The sequence below is a fragment of the Ursus americanus genome, chromosome 14 (assembly GCF_024610735.1).
Source record: "Ursus americanus isolate L20-20 chromosome 14, mUrsAme1.1.p, whole genome shotgun sequence".
In the NCBI taxonomy this organism is placed as follows: Eukaryota; Metazoa; Chordata; class Mammalia; order Carnivora; family Ursidae; genus Ursus; species Ursus americanus.
In genome coordinates, this window is record NC_142140.1 from 42,927,126 (window position 1) to 42,954,892 (window position 27,767).

General features: G+C 58.0%; 3 protein-coding genes and 1 long non-coding RNA gene across 7 annotated transcripts; 1 reads left to right on the forward strand and 3 right to left on the reverse strand.

Moving 5' to 3' along the window:
- Positions 1-177: 177 nt before the first annotated feature.
- Positions 178-9,178, reverse strand: CILP2 (cartilage intermediate layer protein 2). The gene is made up of 8 exons (XM_045778813.2): positions 9,028-9,178; positions 7,928-8,026; positions 6,681-6,953; positions 5,882-6,037; positions 4,547-4,825; positions 3,716-3,824; positions 3,362-3,519; positions 178-3,121 (listed from the first exon to the last, which is right to left on the reverse strand). The coding sequence occupies exons 1-8, from the start codon at positions 9,089-9,091 to the stop codon at positions 786-788; spliced, it is 3,474 nt and encodes a 1,157-aa protein (XP_045634769.2). The 5' UTR covers positions 9,092-9,178; the 3' UTR covers positions 178-785.
- LOC148108951 (uncharacterized) lies at positions 6,693-9,973 on the forward strand. The gene is made up of 3 exons (XR_015726693.1): positions 6,693-7,053; positions 8,128-8,283; positions 9,844-9,973. It is a non-coding gene; the product is annotated as an uncharacterized LOC148108951 (long non-coding RNA).
- YJEFN3 (YjeF N-terminal domain containing 3) lies at positions 9,744-18,137 on the reverse strand. Of its 4 annotated transcripts, none has more exons than XM_045778655.2 (6): positions 17,607-18,137; positions 14,193-14,301; positions 12,193-12,303; positions 11,837-11,950; positions 11,628-11,756; positions 9,744-10,010 (listed from the first exon to the last, which is right to left on the reverse strand). In XM_045778655.2, the coding sequence occupies exons 1-6, from the start codon at positions 17,663-17,665 to the stop codon at positions 9,762-9,764; spliced, it is 771 nt and encodes a 256-aa protein (XP_045634611.1). In that variant the 5' UTR covers positions 17,666-18,137; the 3' UTR covers positions 9,744-9,761. The 4 variants fall into 4 exon arrangements, with proteins under 4 accessions (XP_045634611.1, XP_045634612.1, XP_087723252.1 ...); XM_045778656.2 differs by having other exon boundaries at positions 11,606-11,756; XM_087867126.1 differs by lacking the exon at positions 17,607-18,137 and adding an exon at positions 15,443-17,535.
- A 144-nt stretch (positions 18,138-18,281) lies between these two features.
- Positions 18,282-27,675, reverse strand: NDUFA13 (NADH:ubiquinone oxidoreductase subunit A13). The gene is made up of 5 exons (XM_045778659.2): positions 27,531-27,675; positions 20,625-20,703; positions 19,289-19,360; positions 18,621-18,690; positions 18,282-18,477 (listed from the first exon to the last, which is right to left on the reverse strand). The coding sequence occupies exons 1-5, from the start codon at positions 27,622-27,624 to the stop codon at positions 18,358-18,360; spliced, it is 435 nt and encodes a 144-aa protein (XP_045634615.1). The 5' UTR covers positions 27,625-27,675; the 3' UTR covers positions 18,282-18,357.
- Positions 27,676-27,767: the final 92 nt, after the last annotated feature.

A 27,767-nucleotide genomic window follows, 5' to 3' on the forward strand; every position in this document is an offset into this window, starting at 1 on the left:
GGCTCAGCCAGGACCCACAGGCCGGCCTGAGGCACATCTGGGACCTTGCCGAGACCTCTGAGCGGCTCGCACGCCCGTGCCCCAGGGTCTGCCTGCCAAGGTCTGGGTCCAGGAGCCCCCGCCTCCACCTTCACTCCCCAAAACTGACACCGTGAGTCGGAAACGAAGCATCTTTAATTGATTCCCTGCCCCAACCCCCCTTGGCGGGGGGGTCTCCAAGCACCAAATCTGTGAGAATTGTGCCCCTCAGTCCCGGGGAAACGAGAAACCCCTGCCCGACGTTCACTGAGCCAAGACCACCCCCCATCTTTCCCCCTTGACCAGCCCCATGGGCTTCATTTCAATAAATAACCCCTAGAACAAAGCTTGGGGCCGAGGACCCTTACTGGGGTCCCAGCCCAGCGACACGCACAGGCCACTTCAGGCGGGAGGTCGGAAATCTCCAGGGGCGGAATATCTGAAATCAGGGTCAAAACGCACATAAAATGAGAGCCAGCGTGCATGCTGGGAGCGAATCCCCCCAGGCCTCGGTCGGATGCCCGATGGTCTCCCAGGATGCTGGCTCCTTCCATCAGGTAGAACTCCATTCGGTGTCACACAGCAACTGTCCCCTGCCTGGCGTTTCCACAGTCCGACACACCTAGGTCTTGACTCTGAATTCTGGGCAGGGGAGGGAGAGGGGGCCCCAGAAACCTGGGGAAGGGAGCATCTGGGGAAGGGGGCTGAGGCTTCCCAGGTACAGAGGAGTCCAGGGCAAGGCAGAGGAGTGAGGCTGCGAGCCCAGGTCACTGCCGGGCCCTGCCCCGGCGGGTACGGAGTGGACCTGTGGCTTGAGCCTGTGCCCGGGCCGCCTCGCCCATCTCCCTGCGGATGTCCCCAAGCGCTGTTGCCGGGGACTCCAGCAGCCTCTGGAAGAGGCTAGGCCGGCCAGCTTGTGGCTCCCGACATTGGAAGGTGACAGCTGTGCCAGCGTCGGCCTTCATCTCCCGAGAGAAGCCATCAGAGGAGCCATCAAAGCAGCGGCCGATGGCGATCTCCTTGGCCAGTCTCGGGCTCTGGTCGGTGACTGTGTAGACACCATAGTTGTGACCCAGAGGGTCCAGTGGTGCCAGCATGCTGAAGGCTGCAGGGTCGTCAGCCGGGGCGGATGGGGGGTGCCGGGCCAAGTAATCCCGCAGGAGCCCGTTGACCGCCACACGGCGGCAGCTGCCCTGGGGCATGATGGTCACCAGCGTCCTGTCCACCTGACGCTGGTCGAAGAGCATCCCGCTGCACTTGAACTCCACGCAGGCGGCGGACATGCTGGGGCGCTCGGGGTCTCGGACGCTGCGGGCATCCCGGAGCCCGTAGAGCTGGCCCCGGGTGCGCGGGTGGCTGCCCCCAGCGTTGTGCGCGCGGACCATGTACTCCTGGGGGCCCTGGATCTGCACTTTGAGGAAGCAGGCCCGGAACTCCTGGGGGTTGGGCCACCAGGCCAGAAGGTCTCCGGTCCAGGAGGCCGGTGCGCCCTCGCGGAACGGGACCACGTTGTACTCGTATTTGTCGGCCTCCACACGCGCGAAGCGGAAGTGGCTGGCGGTCACCGGGGCGTCCTGGCATTCCCGCAGGCTGCGCCACGGGTACACCGGGCCGTTGGCCTCGGCGGCGTCGCCCGGCCTGGGTTTCGCCAGGTTGATGCGGAAGCCGTTGCGTTTGAGCGCGGGGTCGTCGTGGTCGGTGCGCCGGTAACCCAGCCTGTCCAGGTAGGGCTGGGCCACGCCCACGGTGGCCGCGAGCGGGCGGGGCCGGGAGGGGGCGGGCTCCAGCTCCTCCCCGCCCAGGGTGGCGGTGACCAGGGCCGTGTAGGCGTCGGGCCGGTCCGCGTCGCAGAAGGCGGGGAGGCAGGCGCCGTTGGGGCCGGTGACCGCGCTGTCGAAGCGGCCCCAGGCACGCGGGTTGGCCGAGAAGCCGGGGGCGGGCTCCAGGTTGACCAGCGTGACCACCACACCCTCCACCTGCTCGCTGGGGGTGAACTTGTCGTTGGCGTAGGCGCGCACCTTCACGAAGCAGCGGCGGCGCTCGGGGACGTCCAAGTTGAACAGACGCCGCTCCCGGATCTCCACGTTGCCCACCAGGAAGACCCGCTCCTCCCGGCGGACCCGAGGGGCTGCCGCCCCCTCCCGCTGGAAGCCGCTCTCCTCCTCCCACAAGCCTGTGTCAGGGTTCAGCGACCACAGCTTCAGGGCCTCCACGTGGCCCGCCATGCGGATCTGGCGGGCGTTCACGCGCACCGCCACGGGCCCGGTCTGCAGCTGCTCCGCGGAGCCAGCGGCGCGGAGGTCCACCGAGAACATGCCATAGGTGCGCAGCGGGGCCAGCTCGCCGTCACTGTCCACAAAGCGCAGGTCACTGGGGGCGGCGGCCGCCGAGGTGAGATCTCGGGGGTCCACGAATGTCACCCGGGCCTCCACAGGCCCGGTGTAGGGCTCGCCATCAGCTCTGCGGAAGGTTCCCGCTGGGAGGACCAGCTCGCCCAATGGGGCCTCGTCTTCCAGCTCCCCAAGAGGGATCGTGTTGCTCTCGCTGGCATCTAAGATGACAGGGGCTTTCTTCCGCATGGCCTTGACGTCGTGGTACACGCCGCCCCCTCGAGGGTCAAAAGGCAGGACGCTGACAGTGTCCACGAACTCCCCACTGGGGTCCACGAAAGTTACCACCAGCCGCTGGGCGGAGGGCGGCACCTCGATGGTGAAGTCACCCTGGTAGGAGGTGAATCCAATGGGCTCCTGGCCTAGCAGGATCTGGGCGAAGCTCAGGGGTTCCCCTGAGTCGGAAGCCAGCACACGTCCCCGTACCAGTCCCCGAGGGGGCAGACACTTCTGGCAGCCACACTCAGCCACCACCTTGACCGGGAGGACATAGTTGGAACAGTGGATCTCCCTGCTCTCCAGGCGGCGAACAGAGCAGCAGCGGGAGCCGGCATCCCCACACCGGGGGCTGGAGTCTGCAGGGCTGGGGCAGAGGGTGTCGGGGCAGAGGCCCACATCCAAGTAGGTGGGGCCGCTGCCAGGCTGACCACAGTCCTCTGGGAGCTTGATCAGGTGCTCTCGGGGCTGGGGATTGCAGGCTGGCTGGCCTGGGGCTGCAGAGCAAATCAATCAGATCAGAGGAAGAGGGAGGGCTCCATTTGAGTCCAAGTTTGGGGGCCTGGATTGGGGTCAGGGGCTCAACCCAGGGGCTCAGTGGGGGGCCTGGGATCCCACTCAGCAAGAAAAGAGAGCAGTCTAAAGTTGGGGCTCCATTTGGGGTTGAGTTTTGGCTGGTGTTAGGTCTCAGTTCAGTTTCAGGGCATGCTCAAGGTTGAGGGGCCGAGGGTACTCACCAAGCACCGTGAGGCGGGCGGTGCCCGAGCGCACAGTGCCTGCGTCATTCCATGCTTTGCAGTGGTAGGTGCCTGCCTGGTCTGGCCGCAGCCCCCGCACCTCCAGATGGGCCCCGTACCTGTGTTCTCGCCTGTCCAGCAGGGTCCCGTTGTGGAACCTGGGTGGCAGGTGGGCAACACCATGGAGGCCCTTAGCATAGGGAGGGGGCTGCACCTGCCCCCGGCCCCACACTCAGCCCAGGAAGGTTGCAGAGCACCTTCCTCCCAGTCTCTGAGGCACCACATTCTCATGGGAAATCCAGTCAAACCACAAACCTGGGTGCAAGGCCCTTGCACAGGGGGCAGGGCACTCACCAGGAGTATTTCTTGGGCATGGGGGTGCCTGAAGCTTTGCAGCAGAAGGTTACGTTCTGTCCAGCCTCTCGCACTCGGGACTCAGGGTGCTTCACCAGGTAGGGCTTCTCTGGGGGCAAAGGTGGCAAAGGGGGTAACGATCCATCCCAGCTTCTCCCAACTACCCTTCCTCATGGCAGGGCCCCATCCTTCCCCTTCCAGGAATGCCCTATTTCACCTTTGCCTCTTCTGATGACCTCCACATTCAATTTCATCCCATGGCTGCTCAAAATGGTGCCTCATCTTTTTTTTTTTTTTTTTAATTGTAAGTAAGTTCCATGCCCAGTGTGGGGCTTGAACTCATGACCCTGAGATCAAGAATCACATGCTCTACCAACTGAGCCAGCCAGGTGCCCCAAGAGAGTGCCCCCCCCCCTTTTTTTAAGGAGAAAGAGAGTGTGTGAGCAGGGAGGGGCAGAAGGAGAAAGAGAATCTTAAGCAGGCTCCATGCTCCCTGTGGAGCCCAACTCGGGTCTCAACCTCATGACCCAAGCCAAAATCAAGACTCACTTAACTGGCTGAGCCCCCCAAGTGCCCCAAGATGGTGCCCCATCTTAATGCTTCCCTCTGCAGGTCCCTGTCTCACCTTGCACCTTCTCCAATGTCTCACGTTTTATTCATTCCCCCAATGACACCATATTTAGTGGTATGCCTTCTCCAATGTCCAAGTCACATCTTATTTCTTCCCCAGTGACCTCATGCTGCATCACATCCTCCAAAGTACCTGGCGTCATCCAGAATTTCCTTCTTAGTTTCTCAGCCCCCTCATCCTCCTTGCCACGAGGCACTTACCCAACTTATTAAGGACAACAGTGACCACAGCAGAGATGGAGCCATTGGCCTGGGCCTGGCCCAGGCCTGCAGAGAAGCCATCCATTTGGGCACTGACGTTGGCCCGGCTACTGGCACAGACTCCAGGCATCCGGAAGGTTCCATGGGCATCAGTGATGGCCACAGCGCCAGACCAGTCTCTCAGGGAGACCCTGGCTCCTGGCAGTGGACGCCCAGATGGGGTGACCACCGAGCCCAGAAGGATGTGGTCAGGGCACCTGCAGGTCTTGGAGCTGCACCCTGGAGGACACAGGGAGGCAGAGGGACAGGGGAGCCTCTTCGTCCCCTCCTGGGGAAGGCCTTCCACTCAATCACTCAGCAAAGATGCCTAGACATTCCCCTTTGTGCCCCTCAGAGGCCTCAGCATGGCCCTGCTTGGAACAGCCCCTAATGTGAGTGGGGATACGTGGTTGAGCAGTCAGAACTGGGGCAGGGGGAGGGACCTGGGATCCAAAGGGATGGCGGAAATGCCCTGGAGGAGGGGGCAGGAGAAGTGACTCTCACAGAACAGAGAGGCTCCTTCCAGCAGAAGAAAAAATGCCCAGCAGGGGCTGGGGGCCCTGCTAGGCACTGGGTCTTGGGCTCAGAACATCTCCCTCCCCTCCCAATCCCGCGGTTTCTCCATAAAATGGAAAATTCCGCTGGAAACTTCAGGGCAGAGGCGTCAGGAGGGCAGAGCCAGGCGGGGTAGGGTGGGGACCCCACTACCCCATTGGCCACCGTGCTCCCCCACCCTGCCATGGGCTCTGTGGGCGCAGTCTCCAGACCGTGTTTGTGGAGCCCAGGCGGATCGGAATTTCCAGTCGCGTCCTGGCTGGCCTGGTGTCTGGCCCTGGGAGGGCTTGGGCATGGTGTCTGCCAGGGTGTGAGCGCGTGTCCGCGTGGGCGTGGGGGACGGGCGGCGGCTGTGAATGCCACGCGTGTGCACCACGAGTGCGTGAGCCTGCTTGTGTGTGTGTCCACGTCCACCAGGATATACACACACTCGGCAGCGCACCCAAGGTAATGCCCACTTGGATTTGCACACGCCTGGATGCGACCTCAAGGCGTCCACCGATCCAGATGTACACATTCACCAGCGCTCCTCGGGGGGCCCAGAAGGGAAAGAAGGGCCGGTCCCCCATGTGATCCAAGTTCTGGCTCTCCAGGACCCGCCTCTTCCCTTCAAGCCCTGCCCCATCAGGCTCCATCTCAACCTGCCTCTCCCGTCTAGGTACCCCTCGCAACAGGGCGCCTCCCTCCACATCCAGGCCCGCCTCTAACCCAGCACTTTCCTCCAGGCCCCATCCCTCCTACCTGGACATGTTGGGCGTACACACTTTTGAGCCTCCAGGGGACGCCCCGGACATGCATCCCCCGCCGGGCTTGGGCAGCGGCGGCGGCGCAAGCGACGGCCTGGCCCGCAGCTCCCTGAACAGGGACCCCACGGGCCCCACGCGCCCCACGTGGCCTCTGCGGTAAGGGTGGAGAGGGGGGAAGGTGAGGCGGCCGCCCACCCCAGGGACTGCGCCTCCTTGGAAATCTGGTAACAATGTGGGACTGCAGGACGCCCCCCGCCAAGTTCACCCGAGGGTGGGTATCCCCCAGACAAAAGCCCTGCCCACTGCCCCCATCGGTTGTCCCCCAGGCGCACCTGTCGAAGGCGCAGTTGAGGTACCGCCCCTCTTCCCCCAATCCCAGATAAGCTCCCCAAAGTTAGGCTTGCTGTTCTCCCTGCGTCATTCACATATTTGGGGTCAAAACACGCCCCCACAGAACGGAGCTGTGACAGATGAGCAAATGAGGGCAGCGGGAGGGAGATGAGCTCCCGGGGGCTCCTTCTTGTTCCCTACCTGGGCCCCTATTGGCAGCCCCTCCTTTCCAAAGCCCCGCCCCTGTCTTATCCTGCCGGCTCCTGGGGCTCTGCAAAAGGACCCCGCCTCTTTCTAACCACGCCCACATCCACACAGCCTTGCCCCCTCCTCCAGTACCACCCATTCAGGCTCCACCCACCTATGAACCATCCCGGCCAATCCCCACTCTCTCCTCAGCGTGACGGCTCTCGAGCCCGCCCCCTCCCTAGCCCCGCCCATCCCAACACAGGCCCCGCCCTCACCGAGCGGGCAGCGGAAGCGCACATGGTAGTTGGAGCAGCGGCGGCCGCGGGGCTGCTCGCGGTTGAGGCACCAGAAACCTCGCGTGGGGTTCAAGTGCACGCGCTCGCCTACAGTGGACGGCAGGGCCCAGTCCGTGGTGCGCGCCTCTAGCGCCAGCGGCCGCGGGCACACGCGGGCTGGTCCGTAATAGAAGCGGATGGCAGCCAGGCTCTCAAAGTCTCCATCGCCGCCGGGGTGGTCCACGTTGAACCAGGACGTCCACTCGCTGGCCTCTGCGGGCACCGCACGCGCTGGGACCCGGGTCGCAGCCTGTCGGGCCCCATCAGTGCATGCAGGGGCCCGGGAAGCTGCCTGCCCACCCCCATCTCCGAGGTAAGGGCCTTACCCTGCTTTCTAAAACGGTCACCCCACCCCCAGTGAGCACGGGCTAACCCAGCCCGCCCATGACCCCGCCCAGATCCAGGTTCCTCTCGGGCAGAAGGAGCTATAAAGGGATCACGGGAGGTTGGCCTCCCCTAGCACCAGCCCCAGTTATGCTGCCCAAATCTTGAGCTTGCCCATGGGTGCAAGCTGACATTTTGCCACGCTGACATCTTGCCACTGTCTCACCAGTCCCCAACCTTAGAATTGAACCTGCCCCCCACCTCAGAATTCAAAACCCTTGAGGTGTGAAGAGATACAAGGGCAGCAGGAGGAGTGGGGTCTGAGACCAGCCCTTGCTGCGGCTTTCTGTCGCCTGGCCGCTCCAGGTAGAGCCAGCTGGCCTTGCTCACTGCCTGGCTGAACCCACCAGGCTACCTCTGTTCCACAGAAGCCACAGGTGGGGAGGGTCTGGCCTTCCAGAGGTCAGATTCTGCTTCCATCATCACCGCCCCCCAAGGGGGTGCTCACTCCTTTTCTGACTCGAGAGTGACTTTCCCAGCTAGGAAACTAGAGACCTAGCTTCCAGAACCAGAGGTCTGGAATCTACTGAAAGCAGCCTACATGGTGCTTCCAGTAGGGGGAAGGAAGCACCCCCTACACACACTACATTGGTTTCCTCCTTGACAAACAGCCTGGACTCTCACCCCTCTGCCCCTAAAATTTAGACCTCTTGGGACACCTATGCCAGAGGCCTCAATGTCCGGGGACCAGGATGGTTCTGGGCCCTTCTACCCCTTGTGTCCCCTCCTCACATGACCACACCAGCCAGAGCTCACACAGTGAATCCACAGCAGAGCTAGGACTTGGACCCAGGATGACTCACCTTCCCAGTCCTCCAGGGCTGGTGAGGGCTGTCCAGGGCGCAGTGATGGACCTTCAAAGCTCCAGGCAGTTGCTGTGGGCTCCTCAGGGGAGGTGGTGACTATGGAAGGGATGAGGAGTGGGGGGAAGGAAGCAGGCTGATGGGGACTTCTGTGAGCTGCTTCTGTGTGACGTGCTGTCATTATCATCCCCATTTCACAGGGAAGAAAATTGAGGCTCTAGAAGCTAGAACCTAGCTCTGGCTAAGGAATGCAGGACCTCCCCCTACCCCTTCCAGGAAGCCTCCCTGTGACCCCTACCTCCAACCTCCTGCAGCCCCATCCCTCCGTCTCCCCTGGCCCAGATGCCATGGGCTGGGTAAGTCTATGTGTCTGCTCTGCTCCCCTGACCCGGTTCTCCCCAAATGTGCTCGGTGGCCATGAGCTCAGTTGGCTGTGCCTCTGCCCTCAGTTGAGCTGCATTCCCCTTCATCCATTTGCTGGCTGGAAGTCCCTCCCTCAGTGCACCTTCCATCCCTTCACTTGGGGCCCAAGCTGCCACTGGGAAGTCTTTGGAATCTAGTCTGGCTTCTCTGACCTCGAGTTATCTAAGATAGCCAGGCTAGACTGCGACTCTGACAAGTCCCTTCCCTGTGTCTCAGTCTCCTCATCTGAGAAGTAGATCCAGTGCCCTCTCCACTGAGTTTTCCAGAGAGGGATGGTGGGTGTGAGAAGAGTTATGTGAGAGGGGACGGCTCTGACCCCTTATTCCTGGGCCAGGACCAGGTGCTTCAGCATCCAAACGCTAGGGCTGAGACAGGCCAGGCCTCCTGTAGTCCCCGGGACCCAGAGGAGCCTAAGGTTCATATCCATACTCCAAGTGCCCCTACTTCTCTTTGAGGAGGGAAGAGAACAGAGAGGTTTCCTCCGTCCCCCCCACCCCGTTGTTGGTCCCAAGGACCCATCTCCCCGACGCCCCCTCACTCCACTCCCGGGCTGACGAAGGGGGACCCAGGCCTGCGGATGCGAGCGGATCCCTCGGTGCTCTCTCCCGGAGGGGCTGCAAGCCAGGCCGGCTGCCAGGGCGCCTAGGGGCCTGGGCTGGGGTCAGGGGGCGCCTCACCTCGAGCCCCCGCCAGGTGCGCGGCGGCGACCAAGAGGCAGAGTAGTGGCGACAGTGACGCCATGGCCGAGTCCGGGCGTCCGAGGGAGGGTCTGGGCTCCGCGGCGCGCGCGGATCTGACTCCCGCGGGTCTGGCGGCAGCTGGGGCTGAGGGTGGGGGCGGGAGGTGCCCGCAGGCCACGCCCCGTCCAGGCCACGCCCCGTCCGAGCGAAGCTCCTGGCCTGGGTGACTTCGGTGCGCTAGCAACCTCTCCGGGTCGCCCCCTTCGGTGCGTCCGGCTGTGCCTCCGCCCTCAGGCTGGCCTGCGTCCCCCCCCCCCGCACAACCCCTCCCCCCGTTGCCAGCTGGAAGTCCCTCCCTCAACCCACTCTCCATGCTCCACCTTGGGTCCCAAACTGCCTGTGGGACGTGCCTCTCTTGGACTCGAGCCTGAAGCTGCCCAAACACGCTTCAGGCAGCCCTTGAGGCGGCGAGAAATCCTCCATCGGGTCTAACTCCAATCCTATTGGCGTTAGGCCACCCCGAGCAGGCTGGAAGTCCCACCCTGAATCTACCCTCTATTCTTCTGGCGCTAGTTTTCTCGGCCAGCGGGAAGTCCCACTCGATGACTACCCTCCATCCCTCCAGCCTGGGCTCTGGGGCACGGTGGCAAATCCCTTCCCGAGTTTGCCCACCCGGGCGGCGAACCCGGCGCACAGAGAAGGAGGAGGCGAGGTGGTGGTGGGACGTCTGTTTATTGGCGCGGGTCCAAGCCGCCAGGACGCGGGTGGCGGTCACAGCGCCGCGACGCAGTCGGTGCCCGTGTATCCCGGCAGGCGGAGAGCGAACTTTCGGCGCACGTCGTCGGGCACGAACCTGCCGGCCACGAAGTGGTGGCGGCCGGAGAAGCGGCCGGCGCAGCGCTTGGGCGCGGCGAGCGATACCAGCACGTCGGGGCGGAGCCCATCCTCGGTGTCGCCGCCGCCGGTCTCCGCGTCCCAGCCTGAGGGAGGAGGGGCGGGAGGGGGAGGGAATCGGGAGCTGGGAGGGGTGCTTGCCTTCAGAAGAGAGAGTTTTGCCTCCTCACCACCCACTTCCCCTTCCCCATCAGACCCAGCCTCTGCTCTCTGACACGTGAGTCTTGGTCAGACCTGCCTTCCCACAGAACTGGGCCTCTGCCCTCAGACCAGCGTCTCCCCTAACTTGGAGATGTTTCCCTCTTCCTCTGACCAGAGCGTCTGCACGCATACTTTTCTGTCCCTGCTCCCATCATGCTACTAATTTTTCTCCTCCATTTGACTCAGCCTCTGCCTTCAGACTACATCATTTCCACTTCCTGCCCTTTCCCAGTCAGACCATGCCTCTGCCTTCTGACCCAGCATCTGTCCCCATTCCTCCCTCCCTGTCAGTCTTGAGCTTCCGCACTTAGATTCGAGCCTCTTTCCACCCAGGCTTCCTAGCCAGCCTTCCCCCTCTGACCAGATCCCCCCTCTCCATCCTCAGAGGATGACTTGCCTCCATCCTCAGGCAGGTGTCCGCCATAAGATCTGTCTCCTTACTCCCGGTCCTTGCCTCTGACAGAACGTGGCCTGAGTTTTCATCATCCTTACCCAACCTGAGTGTTCATCAACCTTCTGACTAGAGACTCTTCCCTCTGACCTGACATGTCTGTCTTTGCCCTCAGACTCGATCTGGCCTTTTGACTTGACAGGACCCCACCCCTCCCTCACGGTGCCCTAGCCTCTACCACCTCTCAATGAGCCTCTACCTTCAGATTAGGGGGTCTTGCCTTCTCCCGTGCCTCTGACCAGAGTCTGGAGCCACTAACTAAAAGCCTCCTCCCTCTGGGGGCGCCTGGGTGGCGCAGTCGTTAAGCGTCTGCCTTCGGCTCAGGGCGTGATCCTGGCGTTATGGGATCGAGCCCCACGTCAGGCTCTTCCGCTATTAGCCTGCTTCTTCCTCTCCCACTCCCCCTGCTTGTGTTCCCTCTCTCGCTGGCTGTCTCTATCTCTGTCAAAAAAATAAATCTTAAAAAAAAAAAAAAGCCTCCTCCCTCTGACTTTAATCCTTCCTTCTGTGACCCTAGTGTCCACCCTCGGACCAGACAGCCCATCTCTTCATAGCTAACCCCCTGCTCTGTGGCACCCTGCTGGGATGGCCCTGAGGTCTTGCAAGCTGGGGGACATCCCCCTGAGTGTGGCCACCCCCGTGGAGGGTCCGGCTGGCCAGCAGCTGTTTGTTCCGTCTGCCCGTCGCCTAATGGCTCCAACAGGCGTGGGGCGGCGGCCAGGACGGGTGAGGCTTTTGCCGAGTGAGCTCACGTCTGCCCAGGCAACTGGGCCAGGGTGGGCAGCGGGCATGTTCGGCTTGGGGTGGGGGTGGGGGGGACATGGGATCACCTGGGCAGCAGCCTCGGTCTTCCCTATCTGAGCAGCCTCGGTCTTCCCTATCCCTTCCGCCCCTCCTCCCTCACCCAGAGTGCATGAGCCATCCATGATAGGGAAACTGAGGCTCAGAGGCAAGCTAGGGCCACCAGAAGCTGGGGTACAGAGGGCCCCCACCCAAGCCCCCAACATGCCCCCCCCCCGCCTGGCATGCCTGAGGGAATGTCCAGGCTCACAAGGGGGATGGACAGCAGCTTGAGTGTGGCCAGCGCCCGCGTGCAGGGGCCCCCGATCTCTCCCGGCTGCACGCCAGGGCCCAGCACGGCGTCCACCACCAGCCCGTAGGCATCGTTGATGAGCTGAACCTGAGAGAGAAGGCAGGGTCAGGGGGCGGCCTTTGGGCACCGTCCCCCACTTCCCCCCTCACTTGCCACCAAGCGCTGACCTCCGTGGGCAAGTAGGACAGGAAGGGGATGTCCATCTTCTCACACTGGGTAGTCAGGTCCCGGTGCAGCAGATCCAGGGAGCGTGTAGGGTAGAAGATGGTCGGTTCGTACTCCTGGGTGGGGGGGGGCATAGAAAGGAGTCAGCACTGGGGCCCTTGCAGGCTTCCTGCTGGGCCTGGGCCCCCAGACCTGGATACCAGGCAGCAGACCCTGCCTGCGGCAAGCACTGGGCTTGTTCTGTAACCTTTCCAGCCTCAACGTCCCCCTGGGACACTATCAAGAGGAGGGAGCAATTTCTGCAGGGACAGAGTCGAGGGGGTGACCCTAAGAGTCCGAGGGGGTCCTTGCTACTCACAAACATGCGGAGGTGCCGGGCACAGACCAGCCCCACTGCCCCGTTCTGCTCTGGGCCACACACGACCAGCACTGTCCTCTGCTTCCGGGAGAGAGTAGGCAAGGGGAATACCTGGCAGGGGGCACAGCAAAGGCAAAGGCATGATGTCTGGAATTCCTCCTTGTTCAGGTGGGGAAACTGAGGCCTAGAGTAGCAGGAGGGATGGGCATGGGCCTAGAGGCAATAGAACAGGAGGAGAGGCATTCTGGGCAAAGAGCATGGCCTCTGGGGGCCTCGGGTTCCTCCTCGGAGATGCAGAGTCCCTGCTTCAGGCTCTGCCAAGCTAGAGGAGGAAAACGTGCCTTCTGCCACCACCCGGCGCCGAGTGTGGTTTGTTTATTCTCGGCCGGAGTTGCAGACATTCTTCCACCTTTTTCCACCGCAGTGGCTGCCCCTCCCCCGCCGGCGTTGCCAGGCCTCAGCCCCTCCCAGAGGCCCCAAAGCTGGGGGTGGGGTGTGGGGGGGTACTTTTCCAACCAAGTTGCCCTGTCTGTCTCCATCTGCCTCTTCCATCACCTATCTCTCTTTCTCTGTATCTCTAACTCTCTCTGTATGTCTGTCCCCATCTGTCTCTCTGCAGTCTTTCTGTGCCTGCATCTCTGTGTCTCTCTTTGTCTCTGTCTCTATCTCCCAGACTCTCTGGGCTTATGCATCAGTCTCTGTAACATAGGAGTTCAGAACACAGGTGTTCCAGTCTCGGCCCTGCCCTGACTCTCTGCATGGCCTCAGCCCCCTCTCCTCTCCCAACCTCCCTTGGCCTCTATCAACTGGGAATGACAATGGCACTGACAGGCTCACAGGGCCTCTCTGAGACCAGGGGCCCCAGGGGGCCTGGCTGTACCCTAACCTCCAACTGCACAGAGAGCTAGGTATTCCTTTGTCTCTTCCCCAAGGTCTCAGCGAGGTCCTGCCCCACCTTGAGGGTGCCTGCGACCCCACCATGCCGGGCCCAGAGCCCGAGACCGGAGACCAAGGGAGGGTAATGCTGTCTGGGCTGGCTGGGACTGAGGGCCTTCTAGACAGACTTGGGGCTTTCAGGGCAAAACCAAACAATGTTTGGTCAGCAAGGGCCAGGCAAGAGTTTACTACGCTGGGTTTACTTTTGGGGCTTTACTTGTCATCATTTCCTTCTCCTGCGGGAGCTTCACTCAGGATATGTTTCATTTGGAAATAGGAACGTTTAAAAAAAATACTGAGCCTACATAAAGAAAGAAATTGTGTTTGAAAGAAGTCTGCAGTGGGGGCAAGAAGAGGAAGACGGAGGAAGAGAAAGGTTACGTGCTGGAGCCCTGACACCATCAGGCACTTCTCTAAGGCATTTTTGTTTATTAACTGGTGTCAGTTTATTACGCTTGCTTTGGAGGAGGAAACAGGCCCACGGTTGGACACCGTGGCCAAAAGAACTGGGAGGCAGCATCGTCATTGCTTATTACTCTCTTGTCCCTTGGAGGCACCTCGAAGCTGGGGCTTTGCCCCGGATCCAGACACAGCTCTGCTTACTTACCCCCTGGGACCTACCCTTCGCAGGCCACTCCCTGCCTCTGGGCCTCAGTTTCCCCATCTGCAGTGTGGGGTTATTTGGAGGTCCTCAGCCTGCAGGAACCGATGTCTCCCTTACTGGGATGCAGGAGATGGCAGAGACGGGTGCTCACAAAGGGCCCCAGGAGCATCCCACAGCAGCCTGTCTCTGCTTCCCAGCCTGCAAATCTCTGGGGACCCCGATCTCTGCCCTGACCCTCACTGACACGTGGGGTCTTGGGTCCCTGCCTGGTCTAGACCAGTGATGAGCCTCTCTAGGCCTCAGTTTCCCCATCTGAGTGATGGGCTGGAGTAGCCGCACACAAAATGGGGCTTCTCAAGTCGTGGACCATTCTGGCCACCTGGGTCATGCAGCTTAGGACTCGGCTCTGGTGGGCTGGCCATCTGGATGGGGTCAAGCTCAAGGATCAGGGATCAGATACCTTGGTCACAGCCACAGCACTAGCATGGCCACACAACTCCACCAGCTGCTGCCGCCCAAAGCGATAATCCTCCAGCAACTCCCGCTCCAGGGCGGCCGCCTCCGCAGTGCTGGGGGACAGAGTGGGGAGAGACGCTCAAAGACACAGAGAGAGAAAGACTTAGAGAGAGAGGCTTAGATGGAACCAGTAATGTTCCACCAATGTTCCCAGCCAGGCCCTAGCGCCACCCCCAACCTCAGTTTCCCCGTTAGACGTGCATGCGATTGAACGGAGCGGCGGAAGGTTTAAGCGGAAGCCCAAAGCACGGGCGCCCTCTGGCGGTCGAGGAACTCGTGGTGGCGCATGTTGGTTTCATTGCCCCCAAGCGTGGGAGACGAGCCTCGCCCAGATGCGCCCACCCCCACCGCGGAAAGAACCCGGAACGAGGAATGCGGCGTGAACGACTGATGAGGGTGGTGGGCGAATTTCATGCAGTGGAAAACCCTGAGCAAGCTGCAGAACACTGGAGGGGGCAGACGGGGCTGGGGGATGAGGCGCCTGAGCGAGGTGGATTTTGAAGGCTGCAGAGCAGTTTGGTGGCTCGTTTAGGGAGGTGGATGTGGAGCCCACAGCTCTCAGACCTATCGGTGACCCTTCAATAATCGTGGCCAGAGAGATGGGGCTTACTCATGTGATGTGGAGGTCTGCCATCAACTCACTGAGTGACTGGGATCTGTCACATCTAAGTTTTGCTTCCTCTTTTGCAAAAGTAAAGGCGGGGTCGGCTAGATCAATTCCAAGGCCCATTTCAAAATGCAAACATGGGCTGCATTACTTAACAATTAAGAATTTTAAGATAATGACAATCAAGTGTTGGACGCTTCTAAGAGCAGGGACCAAGCTAGCTCTGGCTTAGGGGACTTCTAGCGGGCATGTGCTTAGTGGCTGCAGAGAAGGACAGCTGGCATTGAAGATTGGAAGTGGTCCTCACTCCAGAATCAGGGGTTGGGGCAGCTGGGCAGGGTTTATGACCAATGCCAGCTTCCCCTAGCAGGACTCTTTCCTGCTGGGGAAGGGCACCTACCCCCAGCTCGGGAGACCCTAGCAAGTATAGTGGTAGCAGTAGGCCCAGAAGAACATTCAACCACTCAGAGAAGCCAAGTGGCTTGCCCAGGGTCATGCAGGAAGCAAGTGAGTAAACAGACTTCTACCATTGGTGTCTATCTCCAGAGCCATACAGGATGCGAGCAAAGAAGCAGAGGCAGACCTACAGATAACAGGTTTCTTGGGATGAATCTTTAGGTTCCTTCAATTCTGTGAGCAGGAGACCACAACCTTCCGGCCAATTTTGCAGCATGATCAGGCCGGGCCGCAGGAGGGGCATAGGTAAGGAAGGAAGACTGCTGTGGGAGGGGGGATCAGGGAGGGCTTCCTGGAGGAGCTGGCCTGGAGCACTATGAGAGGTAATCCACATGGAAGAACAGTGAGGGCCAAGACCCTGTAGTGGGAATGAGCCTGGCAGATTTGAAGGGACAGAAGTGAGGCCAGTGTGGCTGGAGCCAAGCCAGGCAAACTGAGAAACAGGGTCAGAAAGACACTTTGGGGGCCCACACACATGGGGGAGATGGAGGCTTAGGGCAGGGAGGACACATGCCCTGAGTCACCCCAGCAACCAGAGCCAGATTCAACCCCAGCTGACTTCAGATAAGGTTGAAGGACAGTGGGGCAGATGAAGAGCAATCCCAGGGCAGGCTGGCCCAGGTCCCGGTAAAGAACATTGGAGAAGGTGTGTTTGGAAACGTGACTCATTCCTCCACCTTCATCTGTGACAGCTCTGGCTGCTGCCCCCACAGGAGGGGGAGGGGAGGATGAGAAGGGTGGGAGGACTACCCATTCCTCTTCTTCCTCTGTCCCAAAGTTTTGGCCTCCGGCCACCACTTGGAACATCATCTTCCTGCCTAACTGGTCATTAGAGTGATAATGGGGAGGATGGTCCAGGCTAGGAGCCTGGGGGTGGGGATGCTGGCAGCTCTCGGTGGGGTGTGATGGGAATTAGGGCCGGTGGGGGAGTGGGAGGGGGCAGGGCCACTGTGGGACTGGGCGGGCGGGGGGGCTCAGCTATGAGGTGCCTCTTGCTTCTCCCAATGTCAGTCCCCAGATGAGAGGAACTGCGAGGGGCAGGATTTCCCCGAGAGCACAAATGCTGAGGTGACCTGCTTTCAAAGGAACTGGGGCCAGGTTGCCCATGCCAGACCCTCCCTGCCCTCTTGGCTCCACCTGCTTCTCCACCTTCAGGCCTCTGCCCACCAGCCCACCATCATTGCTCACCTGGCTGCCTACAGTCTCATGGCCCCCAAATTCCTCAACATAAGAGCCAAGGAGGCTTTAAAAACTTGAACACCAGATCACATCGCCACTTGTCTCATACCTGCTTATGGCTCCCCAATATTCAGAGAATATTCAAATTCCTCACCACACCTACACGCCCATTATGTTTCTAACCTCATTGTCTCCTCTCTCCTTGCTCTCCGCGTTCCACTCCTACCCACCCCACAGTGCCCCATCACTCCTCAGTTGGCATTTGAGACCCCGCACAACTGGTCCCAGCATCCCCCATCCCAGGTGAAATCACAGCTCCAGCTTCCTTATGTCTACGATGTGCTGGGTCTACAGGCTCAATCTGGACATCAGCCAGTCACTGGACAGTATCTGCCCTGAGGGCCTGAGTGGATAGTGGGCAGAGGATGACAGACAAGGGGATGTCAGATAAATCTGGTTTACACTGAGGTTCACAGCCCTGCTTGGGGTCCCAGGTCACAAGGGCTTAGAGGACACAAGATAACTCAGGATGAGGTGGGAGACACAGCCAGAGTTGCCAGCTCCAGACCCCAAATCCAAACTACTGGTCAGTGGCCCATGTGTTCAAAAATCGCCCTAGCCTTGGCTAGGCAGTGGCTTCCGTCCCCAGGCCTCAGTTTCCTTCTCTGGTCAAGGAGACAGTAGCAGGTGGGCCACCAAGAGGGGTGTGAACGTTTGAGGAGCTAAGAGCTCAGCTCTTCCCAAATGGGGAACGAAGGGTGAGCTCCAGGGTCCCTAGGACAGATGAAAGGGGAGGTGGGCCTGGATTGGGTTGAGGGGTGATGGGAGAGCTACTAGCAGTGCAGCTGAATGATTCACTCAGGGGTGAGCCTGAGGCAGATGCAGTTTCCCTGGCAACGCAGCTTAGGAGGCGTTGGCAGCAGCAGGCTGCAGGCTTCGTCTCTTCAGCAAAATGAGGGGTGGGCCTCGGAACCCCCCAGGCCCCATCCTGGCCATGCCCCTGCCCCTGATCCATCCTGCCCATAAGACCCCCTCCCAGCCATCCCCTGCCCATGATGCGCCCCGCTCCGGGCTGCATCCCTGCCACCGTCTTTGGCATCTCCATCCCTGGCTGACCTGAGAAACCGCCGCTCCTCGGGAGCCTCCGCGGGGTCCGGGCGGGCCGCGCTGCTCATGGCCGAGGTGAGCGGGTGAGCGTAGCCCGGCTGCCAAGCCACAGCCTTTTAAGAGCATCCCAGGGCACGGGGGCCTCCTCCCCTCCCACCCTGTGCATTCGCCAATCAGGCGGCGCCGCGAAGGCGCTGCGCGCGGCCATTGGCTGGCGGGGGCAGGCCGACTTAACCCTTTCGTGCCAGGAGTGGAGCTGCCTTGGGAATGGAGGGAAACGAAGCCTGGACAGGTAGCTATGGACAGTTAGCGACCCCCATAATGGGGTCCTGGCCTGGGAGCCAAGGGACCCGCCTCTGGTGCCCCTCCATCCCATGCTCTGCTCTTTAGGTCCCCCACTCACTGATGTGCCCAGGCTGTGGGGTTGGGGGGGTAACCCCAGCCTCGACCCAGGTGGGGGTGTGGGGGGGTGCTGCTGACAAGAAGGGTTCGACAGAGGTAGGAAAATCCAGGCGTATTTGTGAGCCAAGGCTGATGGATCCAGGGGCAGTCTCCAGGTAGGTTCTGAGGCCACCCCACCTGGCGTCTTCTGCAGAGTCCCCAGGTCTAGACTCTACGTCCCCAGGCCATGTGTAACCCAGTGGTGCCCCACTCGCCAGTCGCTCAGTCGTGGGGACACAGGCAGGCAGGTCTCCAGAGCGTTTATTCTTCCCCAGTGGGGAGGGTGCAGGGGTCCAAGTGGTCCGAGGGGTGCAGGCCCCTACGCGTACCACAGGTAGCCGTAGGTGGCGCTGAGAATCTCCTCATTCGTACGCAGCCCATAGAGCTCGCCCATCATGGGAGTCACCCAGCGTGTTGTGTGGAACACAGACTCACCCACCTGTGGAGACAGCAGGATATAAGTGGGGATGCAGCTACCCCATCAGGCCCACACTGCCTACTGGGACCCCACTAGGCCAGATCAAAAGCTGCTGCCTTCCCCTCCTCATGCCTGGCCCCCCGCCCTCCCCGCCCAGGACCCACCTTCCAGTCAGGCACATCCTTCATGATGATGGCCTCCTCCTCCAGGTTCTCTCGAAGCATCTGCAGGACCCTGTGGGGATGAAACGGGAGGTGGGGGACAACCTGAGCACCTCAAGGGACCCCTGCCTAACAGACCTGCCAGACCCCTCCCTTTTCCACTCCCCATCACCTCCTGCCACTTCCAGCCCTGCACATGCTGAACCTTCTTCTCTCTTCCTCCCCCCAAAAACTTTTTTTTAAAAAAGATTTATTTATTTGACAGAGAGAGAGAATGAGAGAGAGAGCATGAGAGAGGGGAGGGTCAGAGGGAGAAGCAGACTCCCCGCTGAGCAGGAAGCCCGATGCAGGACTCAATCCTGGGACTCCAGAATCATGACCTGAGCCGAAGGCAGTCGCCCAACCAACTGAGCCATCCAGGCACCCCCACCCTACAAACTTTTCGGGCCCTCCTGCTGCAGCCTCCATGTTTCCTCCTCCAGGGAGCCTTCCCATCCTGTCCCTTAGGTCTCCACTTCAAGTCAAGTTTGGGGCCCTCTCCAAGGGTGACGGCAACCCCATGAATGCGAGGACACAGCCATCAGTCCCCACATGCATTCTGGCCAGGTCCTGCACTGCAGGATGGGACACTCAGGCCTGTGACCTTTCTACCCCAGTCCCAGCGGCCCCACCTCCGGTCCTTCTCTGCCTGCAACAGCGGCATCAGCGCGATGCGGGCCTCAAGGTCCTCAATCTGCAAGCGCCTGTGAAACCCCAAAACCAACAAATTAGATCAGGCTGGAGCTGGAAGTAGATGACATGGCCTCAGACCCACAGGGTGACAACGAGGGGAAGGGGGTTGGGAGAGAGGCAAGTGAGTGGGGCAGGGCTTGGGCAGTAAGCTCTACCTGCCCGAAGATGAGAAGGGCGGGGGAGGGGGAGCAGGCACACAGCTGGCACAGGCACTGATCCACAAGACTGCTGGCTTCACACTTTCTTTTCAGTTAAAAACTTTATTTCTTAATCCTAAAAATAGCCCTGGCCTGATGATTGTGGGGAACCGGGGACGGGGGATGGGACCTTCATCACAGGGCTCTGGGCCTTACAAAACCATATCCTCTTCATTTCAAACCCTGGGGTGTGAGCCCAGGGCAGGCAGTTCTGTGTCTTTGAGCCACCAGCCCCATCTATGCTGGGGGAGTGGCACCCAGTGATGTGGCCCAGCAAGTGGTCCCTGGCTGTCCCCTCATCACTAGGAATCTCACAGCCACACAGGGAAGGGTCTGGATGAGCTTCAGCCTCCCTCCCTCCCTTCCCTCCAGACCCACAGTAGCAGCCCCACTCCAAGCCGCTGCCCCCACCACAGCCACACTGTTGTCACTACTGCATCCGTGCCTCTGCCGGTGGTCCTGGGAAGGCGAACCTCGTCTGAGTGCCCGCAACGTCGAGCACCTGACACGTGCTGGCCTTCTCCAGCACTACTGTCCGGGATTCCCAGACTTGTGGGGGGCAAGTGAGCTCAAAGGGGAAGCTAAGGACACATAACACAGGGTGGGGCAGGGCAGGCGGGCTCAGCCAGTAAGGGGTCAATGAGAAGGGGTCACCAGTCAGGGCATCGGGCCAGCTTAGAGGCAGCCAGAGTCTGAATGGAGGCCACCGTCCACCTTGGTGCCTCAGGCCCCACGTGGCTGGCACGACCATTGTCTTGCATGGCCTGTTTCTAAGCCTTTATTGTCCTCACTGCCTGGTTACCACTGACAAAGACCCACTAAGAAAGCACGCCCTGGGCCTACCCCTCCACCTCCACCTCCACTTGATAGGCTGTCCTAACCCAGACCCTCGGGTCCCTAGCAGCGGAGGCCAAGGGACACCCGGTGAAGAGCTCCTCGCTTATGAGTCGAAAGCTTCTCGAGTGGATAGTTCAGCAATGGACTCAGTCCAGGTCCATACTTCTTGGGTCTTGAGGGGCTGACAAAGGGCACCAGTGGACACCAGATGCACTCCCGCCCTCAGCAGCCTGGGGCCTACCTGCGCTCACGGTTCCACTTCATCATGCTCCAATACCCGAAGAGTAACGTCCCAATGCCCACAGCGAACATGCTGTAGCCTGTGGGGAGAGGGGCCACCAGCTTAGCGCCTGCCCTTGGGACAGGCCACCCCTTGTAGTTTATTTTTCTGTCCCCTGTAGAATGTCTATTGGCCCCTTCCCTTGGACCCCCTCCTCCAAAACTGCAGACCACTCTTTCTTCCATTCAACTGCCCTGCAGGCAGGGACGCCAGGCTGCCTCAGCTTTTCTCTGACAAGGGAGGCAGCTGCGGCTGCCACACCTCTGCCCCCCATGCCACAGTTTCTAGAAGATACACTCTGGGCAGGAACTGCAGGAGAGCCCAAGGGTCTTGCTGTTTATGGTTGGGTGGCCCCGGCCCCACAATCTTCTAGAAGGTTGTTTGCTTCCCAGGTAGCAGGTGCTTCCATGGGGAAGGATGGTATCTATAGCTGGGTCCAGCTCCATGGTGCCTCCTGGCTGCCTGGGCCACTTCTCTGAGTGCTGCCCACAGGGGGCTGGATGGGGCTGCCAGAGGCAGGCAGTGCCCTGCAGGGCCTGCCCAGCCACCTCTGGGCTCCCTGGAGTGCTGCCTCCTGGCCCAGCAGGTCAAGCCCCCTGCCTGGGCACCAGGGGACAGAGACTGCCATGAATATTTACTGACGCCAGCAGGCACCTGAGCTGTAATTCTGACTGACAGGTTGTGGGCTTGCTGCGGTCTTCAGGGAGACCCGAGCTGCCTGCCGCCTGGCTGGGGCTGGCTCACCACACACCCTCTCATCTTTTGAGCTGTGGTCTCTTCCCTGAACGGGTCTTGTGATTGCCGGGAAAAACGGACAAGCTCAGCCAGGTCGAGCTCCAGTTAACACCCGGTAAATGACCAGCAAACGGTGGGTGATGCCACTCCCTAGGACTTGTGGGGGGGCAAAGGGGCTCTGGGAGTCCTGGCCCTGCTCGCTGCCTGCAGGGGACCTCTGCTGTCCCTGTCCTCGTCTCTCTTCTTCAACGCAGTTCGGCACACAGTTTTCCTGGCACCTCTGCTGGACCCAGAGATGCATGAGAAACTAGTTAGATTTTTTAGCCCCTCAGTTAAGCCCGTTAAAAACATTAGCTCAGGAGCGCCTGGGTGGCTCAGTCAGTGAAGCATCTGCCTTCGGCTCAGGTCATGATCCCAGGGTCCTGGGATGGAGCCTGGCATCAGGCTCCCTGCTCAGAGGGGAGTCTGCTTCTTCCTCTCACTCTGTGCTCGTGCTCTCTCTCTCAAATAAATAAATAAATCTTTAAAAAGCAAAACAGGGGCGCCTGGGTGGCTCAGCCATTAAGCGTCTGCCTTCGGCTCAGGTCATGATCCCAGGGTCCTGGGATCGAGCCCTGCGTCGGGCTCCCTGCTCGGCAGGAAGGCTGCTTCTCCCTCTCACACTCCCCTTGCTTATGTTCCCTCTCTCGCTGTCTCTCTGTGTCAAATAAATAAAATCTTTAAAAAAATAAAATAAAAAATAAAAAGCAAAACAAAACAAACATTAGCTCAGAGTAAGACACTTCCACGTTACAGGGGGCAGGACAGCAAGGGCACCCTGGTTCCTGGGCACAGAGGGAGAACCTCTCCCGAGAGGCCCGAATGCCCAGGACCAGCTTCCAGTGCAACTGGGGCTCTTACACATGGCTGACCACCTGTGCTGGACAGGAACATCTTAGAAGAGCTGTCTCTTTCTTTCTTTTTTTTTAAAAGATTTTATCTATTTATTCGACAGAGATAGAGACAGCCAGCAAGAGAGGGAACACAAGCAGGGGGAGTGGGAGAGGAAGAAGCAGGCTCACAGCGGAGGAGCCTGATGTGGGGCTCGATCCCATGACGCCGGGATCACGCCCTGAGCCAAAGGCAGATGCTTAACTGCTGTGCCACCCAAGCGCCCCTCTTTCTTTTCAATAGTTAGAGAGAAGCCCAGGGGCCTCCTCTTTTGATCCAGCCCCAGGGCATAGGCCTGGGCTATCCTCATGGAGACCCCTTGTCTTCACACCAGGCACCCATGTGTAGGCCCATGTGTAAGATAAATTCCAAGACTAAGGTGGCCTTTACAAATGTGCAGCTCTTTCTCGCTGACAGTGGCGAGGCTGAGATCCCAGACCCTCAGCGTGGGTCTGTGCCTCAGGAGCTGCCCGTCTGGTGGGGGAGGCTGATGAGGGGCATGCCCGGAAGTGGGTGTAGGACACGAGTAAGGAAGACCCGAATAACTGGAAACACAACCTGTGCTCAATACCAGCACTTAACAGTGTTCAGATGACAGCACTCCCCAAACTAACGTACCAGTTCAACGGAATCCCATCAGAATCCCAATCTTCCCCCTTTACCAGCCCTACAGAAACTGAGGAGCAGACTGTGAAATTCATATGGAAATTCAAGGGCCCAGATCCACCAAAACAATTCTGAAAAACAACGAAGTTGGAGGACTCGCACTTCACAATTTCAAACTTCACACACAGCTGTGTGTACACGACGGTGCAGCATGGCATCAGGACAGACATGGACATCAACGGAACAGAGCTGAGAGTCCAAAAATAAACCCTCACATTTACGGTCAATTGATTTTGGACAAGGGTGCCAAGACAATTCAATGGGAAAAAAATAGTCTTTCAGCAAATTGGATAAGTGGAGAGCCACATGCAAAAGAATAAAGTGTGCTTTCGCCTTCCCCCATACACAAAAATTAACTGAAAATGGATCAAAGACCTCAATTTGAGAGCTTAAACTATAAAACTCTTCGAAAACAGATGAGTCAGTCTGTGTGACCTTGGATGGGGCAATGGCTTCTGAGCTAGGACACCAGAAGCACAAGTGACAAAAGAAAAAAAAATGGACATAACTGGCCTTCGCCAAAATGAAAAACCTTTGTGCTACAAATGATGCCATCAACAAGCTGAAAAGACAACCCCCAGAATGTAAGAAAGTCTCTGAAAATCACGTATCTGATAAGGGAATGGTAACCCAAATGTAGAAAGAACTCTGTAAATTCGGTAATGAAAAGATGAACAACCTGGGGCGCCCGGGTGGCTCAGCCGGTTGGGCATCCCGCTCTTGCTTTCGGCTGAGGTCGTGGTCTCAGGGTTGTGGGGTCAAGCCCTGCACTGGGCTCCGTGCTGGGTGTAGAGCCTGCTTAAGATTCTCCCCCCCACCTGCCCCGTGCTTGCACACTCTCTCACTCGAAAACAATTTAAAAATAAAAAAAAAAAAAAGGTAAACAACCCAACTAAAAAATGTATAAAGGATAAACACATGAAAAGATGCTCCACATCATTAGTCACCAGGGAGACGCAAATCAGAACTATGATGAGATATCATCTCGCAGCCACTGGGATGGCTGGGATTTAAAAAAAAAAAAGAAAAGGAAAATAATTAGTGTTGTCCAGATGTGGAGAAACTGGAAATCCCATAAATTAACTGCGGGTAGAAATGTAAAACAGTACAGCCAATTTGGAAAACAGTCTGGCAGTTCCTCAAAATGTTAAATGTGGAGTTACCATATGACCTAGCTATGCCACTCCTAGGTGAAATTTCCCCGCAAGAAAAATGAAACATATTATCCACATAGAAGCTTGCACAGGAATGTTCAAAGCAGCCAAAAGGTGGCAACAACTCAAATGTCCATGAAGTGGTAAATAGATACACAAACTGTGGTCCATTCATACAAGAATATTATTCAACCAAAAAAAAAAAAAAAAAAAGAAGCTCTGACACATGCTACACCACGCACATTAAAAATAAAAACATCCTGCTGAGTGAAGGCAGCCAGACACCAGAGGCCACACAGAATAGGAACCCATTTACATGAAATGTCCAGAACTGGCGAATCCATAGAGACACAAAGTAGACTGGGGGTTGCCAGGGGCTGGGAGAGGGAGGATGGGGAGTGACTGCTCATAAGGTTGGGGTTTCGTTTTGGAGTGATGGAAGTGTTATAAATTTATCTATTTATCTATTTAGATGTATTTATTTATTTGAGAGACAGCGCACGTGCACACACACACACACACAGGGGGAGAGGCAGGGGCAGAGGGAGACAGAAACCCAACCGGACTCCCTGCTGATGGCGGAGCCGCACATGCGGCTTGATCCCATGACTCTGAGATCATGACCTGAGCTGAAACTAAGAGTCAGCCACCTAACCGACTGTGCCACCCAGGTGCCCCAGGAGTGTTATAAATTTAGACCTGGTGATGGTTATGCAACTGTGAATGGACTAAAAATCTGTGATCTGTACACATGAAATAGGTGAATTGTATGGTACGGTCTGTGAATTAAAAAAAAAAAAATGTTAAAAGACACAAGGGAAAAAAAAGAAAAGAGTCACCCACTGGGCACAAGAGGGAGTGGAGAGAAGAGAACAGAGTGGAAAAGATGGGGGCAGCAGTCACTTCGGGAACAGTTTGGATTAAAGGTGGTCTGCGCCAGATTTGCAGGTTCTAGGACGCTAGTGGTAAGTGATCTAGGCAGATGAGGGTGGGTGCCAGACTTGTGTGCCTTACAGGAGCAGAGCATGGCAGGACTAATGGGGAGACTGCCCCTGAGGACTATGGCTCAAACGCAAGGCTGGAGGAGGGCACAGGACATATTAGGGTGAGGTGCAGGATGGAGAGCGGGGGCCACTGCACTTGCTGTTCCCTCCACCTAGGGGACTTTCAGAGAGGTCCTTCCAGCCCACCCTGGCTAAAGCAGGCCCTGGTCAGCTGGAGCCCTGCCAAAATGGGAAATTCTGGTGTGATATGTTCTTCTCCTCTGCTAGGCTGTGAGCTCTTCCAGACAGGGCTCAGTGCCACATGCACACTCAACAAGCAACTACTGAATGCACGGACATAACAAAGACCATGATACCAGAAGGGGTCTCTTCCTCACCCCACTGCAGCCAGGAACGACTGGGGCGGATTTGTATAAGCTACAATGCAAGTTGGTGTGTAGGGGCAACTACGAGGCCCAACCCTAGCTAATGGTATAGAAGGCACATGGGAAGCACTAACATGTCACGAACTGGACGAGGACCGGGATTAAGGGCACATTTGTGACTTAAAAATAAAAAACAGGGGCGCCTGGGTGGTACAGCGGTTAAGCGCCTGCCTTCGGCTCAGGGCGTGATCCCAGCGTTATGGGATCGAGCCCCACATCAGGCTCCTCCGCTATGAGCCTGCTTCTTCCTCTCCCATTCCCCCTGTTTGTGTTCCCTCTCTCACTGGCTGTCTCTCTATCTCTGTCGAATAAATAAATAAAATCTTTTAAAAAATAAATAAAATAAAATAAAATAAAATAAAAATAAAAATAAAAAACAGACATGCTGACTAGGGGGAGCCCAGGGAGGCCCAAGAGCTGGGACCCTTTTGCAGCCTGGTCTGGGTACAGGTCACAGAGGTGCTCGTGTATAAACAGACCTCATGCCGCACACCTGAGGGGTACACTGGCCTGCGTGTTAAGTCATACTTTGAGAAAAGAAACTGAAGAGATTCAGATCACATTATTTTTGTTCAATCTGTTCTGGGATGAGTCAAGTGCCAAAGTGGTGCCAAATCTAGCCTGTAACCTGTTTCTGTAATGGCCCTCGGGCTAAGAACACTTTTAGGTTTGTGAACAGTCATACAGAGGAGCGCCTGGGTGGCTCAGCTGGTTAAGCATCCTTCAGCTCAGGTTGTGATCTTGGGGGTCTTGGGATTGAGCCCCATTACAGCCTCCCCACACCACGGGGAGTCTGGTTGTCCTTCTCTCTCTACCCCTCCCCCTGCTCGTGCTCTCTCCCGCTAAAAATAAAATCTTTTTTTTTTTTTTTTTAAGATTTTATTTATTTGACAGAGATAGAGACAGCCAGCGAGAGAGGGAACACAAGCAGGGGGAGTGGGAGAGCAAGATGCAGGCTCATAGCGGAGGAGCCTGATGTGGGGCTCGATCCCATAACGCCGGAATCACGCCCTGAGCCGAAGGCAGGCGCTTAACCGCTGTGCCACCCAGGCGCCCCCTAAAAATAAAATCTTAAAAAAAAAAAAAAAAAAAAAAAAGCAGCAGCATCAGTGGACAGAGACCATCCGGTCACCAAAACATTAAATATTTATCTGGCCCTTCATAGAAAAAGCTTGCCAACCGCTGTTCTGGGAAACAAAAAAGCCAAGAAGTGGCTGGGGGGAACTTGAGTTTTCACCTAATACTTTCCCACTGTCTGAATTCTTTTTTACCATGCCCGTGTATGTATTATTTAATTGAGGCACATGTGGGTAACATTAAATGTAAAGTTCGACGAGTTATGGGAAATTTATTTATCCTTGTTTAAAATTTTGCATTTCTCTGTTAACCCTAGGTGCAAAGTATGTGCCACTTCTACTTTTTTTTTCTTTTACATTTTCCTTTGTTGAGCTCAATAACAAAACTTTAAAGGTTACTTAAAACGTTTGAAAAATTTAAGAATACATATTCCTGGGACATCCGCACGTAGGGACTACCAGAGAGGAATCTTCTAAATTCCCTCAATGTTCCAGTTTCAGCACGAGTTTTACACTTGGTGGCCCTGGGGACACGTAGTAGCCTCTCTCGGGCCTTAGTTTCCCCACTTGTGAAACGGAAGTGTGGCCAAGGGCTCGGGGCACGGGCTACATCGACCTATCTAACCAACTGTAGAATGGAAAGAATTAACGGGACCGACCTCCCCGACTCTTCTGTGAAAAAAGCAAAGCTTAGTAAGCGTTCGACAAACTCCAGCAGTTATCCTCGTTACTACCGAAGCTATGGGGGAATCCCTGGGCTCCGCCTCCCGTCACACCGTAGCGGAAACTGAGGCCCGCGAAACTCCCTGCCCCCCCCCCCCCCGTCGCGGCGCCCCGAAGCCCCAACCCTGACACCCCGGCGTAGTGCGACACTGACCCGACAGTCCCCGACGCGGAAGGTTCCGCTTGTAGTCGATGGGGCCATAGCCCCCCGGCGGGGGCATGTCCTGTTTCACCTTCGATGCTGCCATGCTCGCAAGACCCGAGTTTCCGGCCGCGGGCGGAAGTTACGTCCGGCGGCCGCCGCCATGATGAGTGTGGCGGAACGTATCGCGCATGTCTTGGGCGGGGCTAGGGCACCTAGTGCGCTAGAGTAGCGACCCCACCGAGAGGG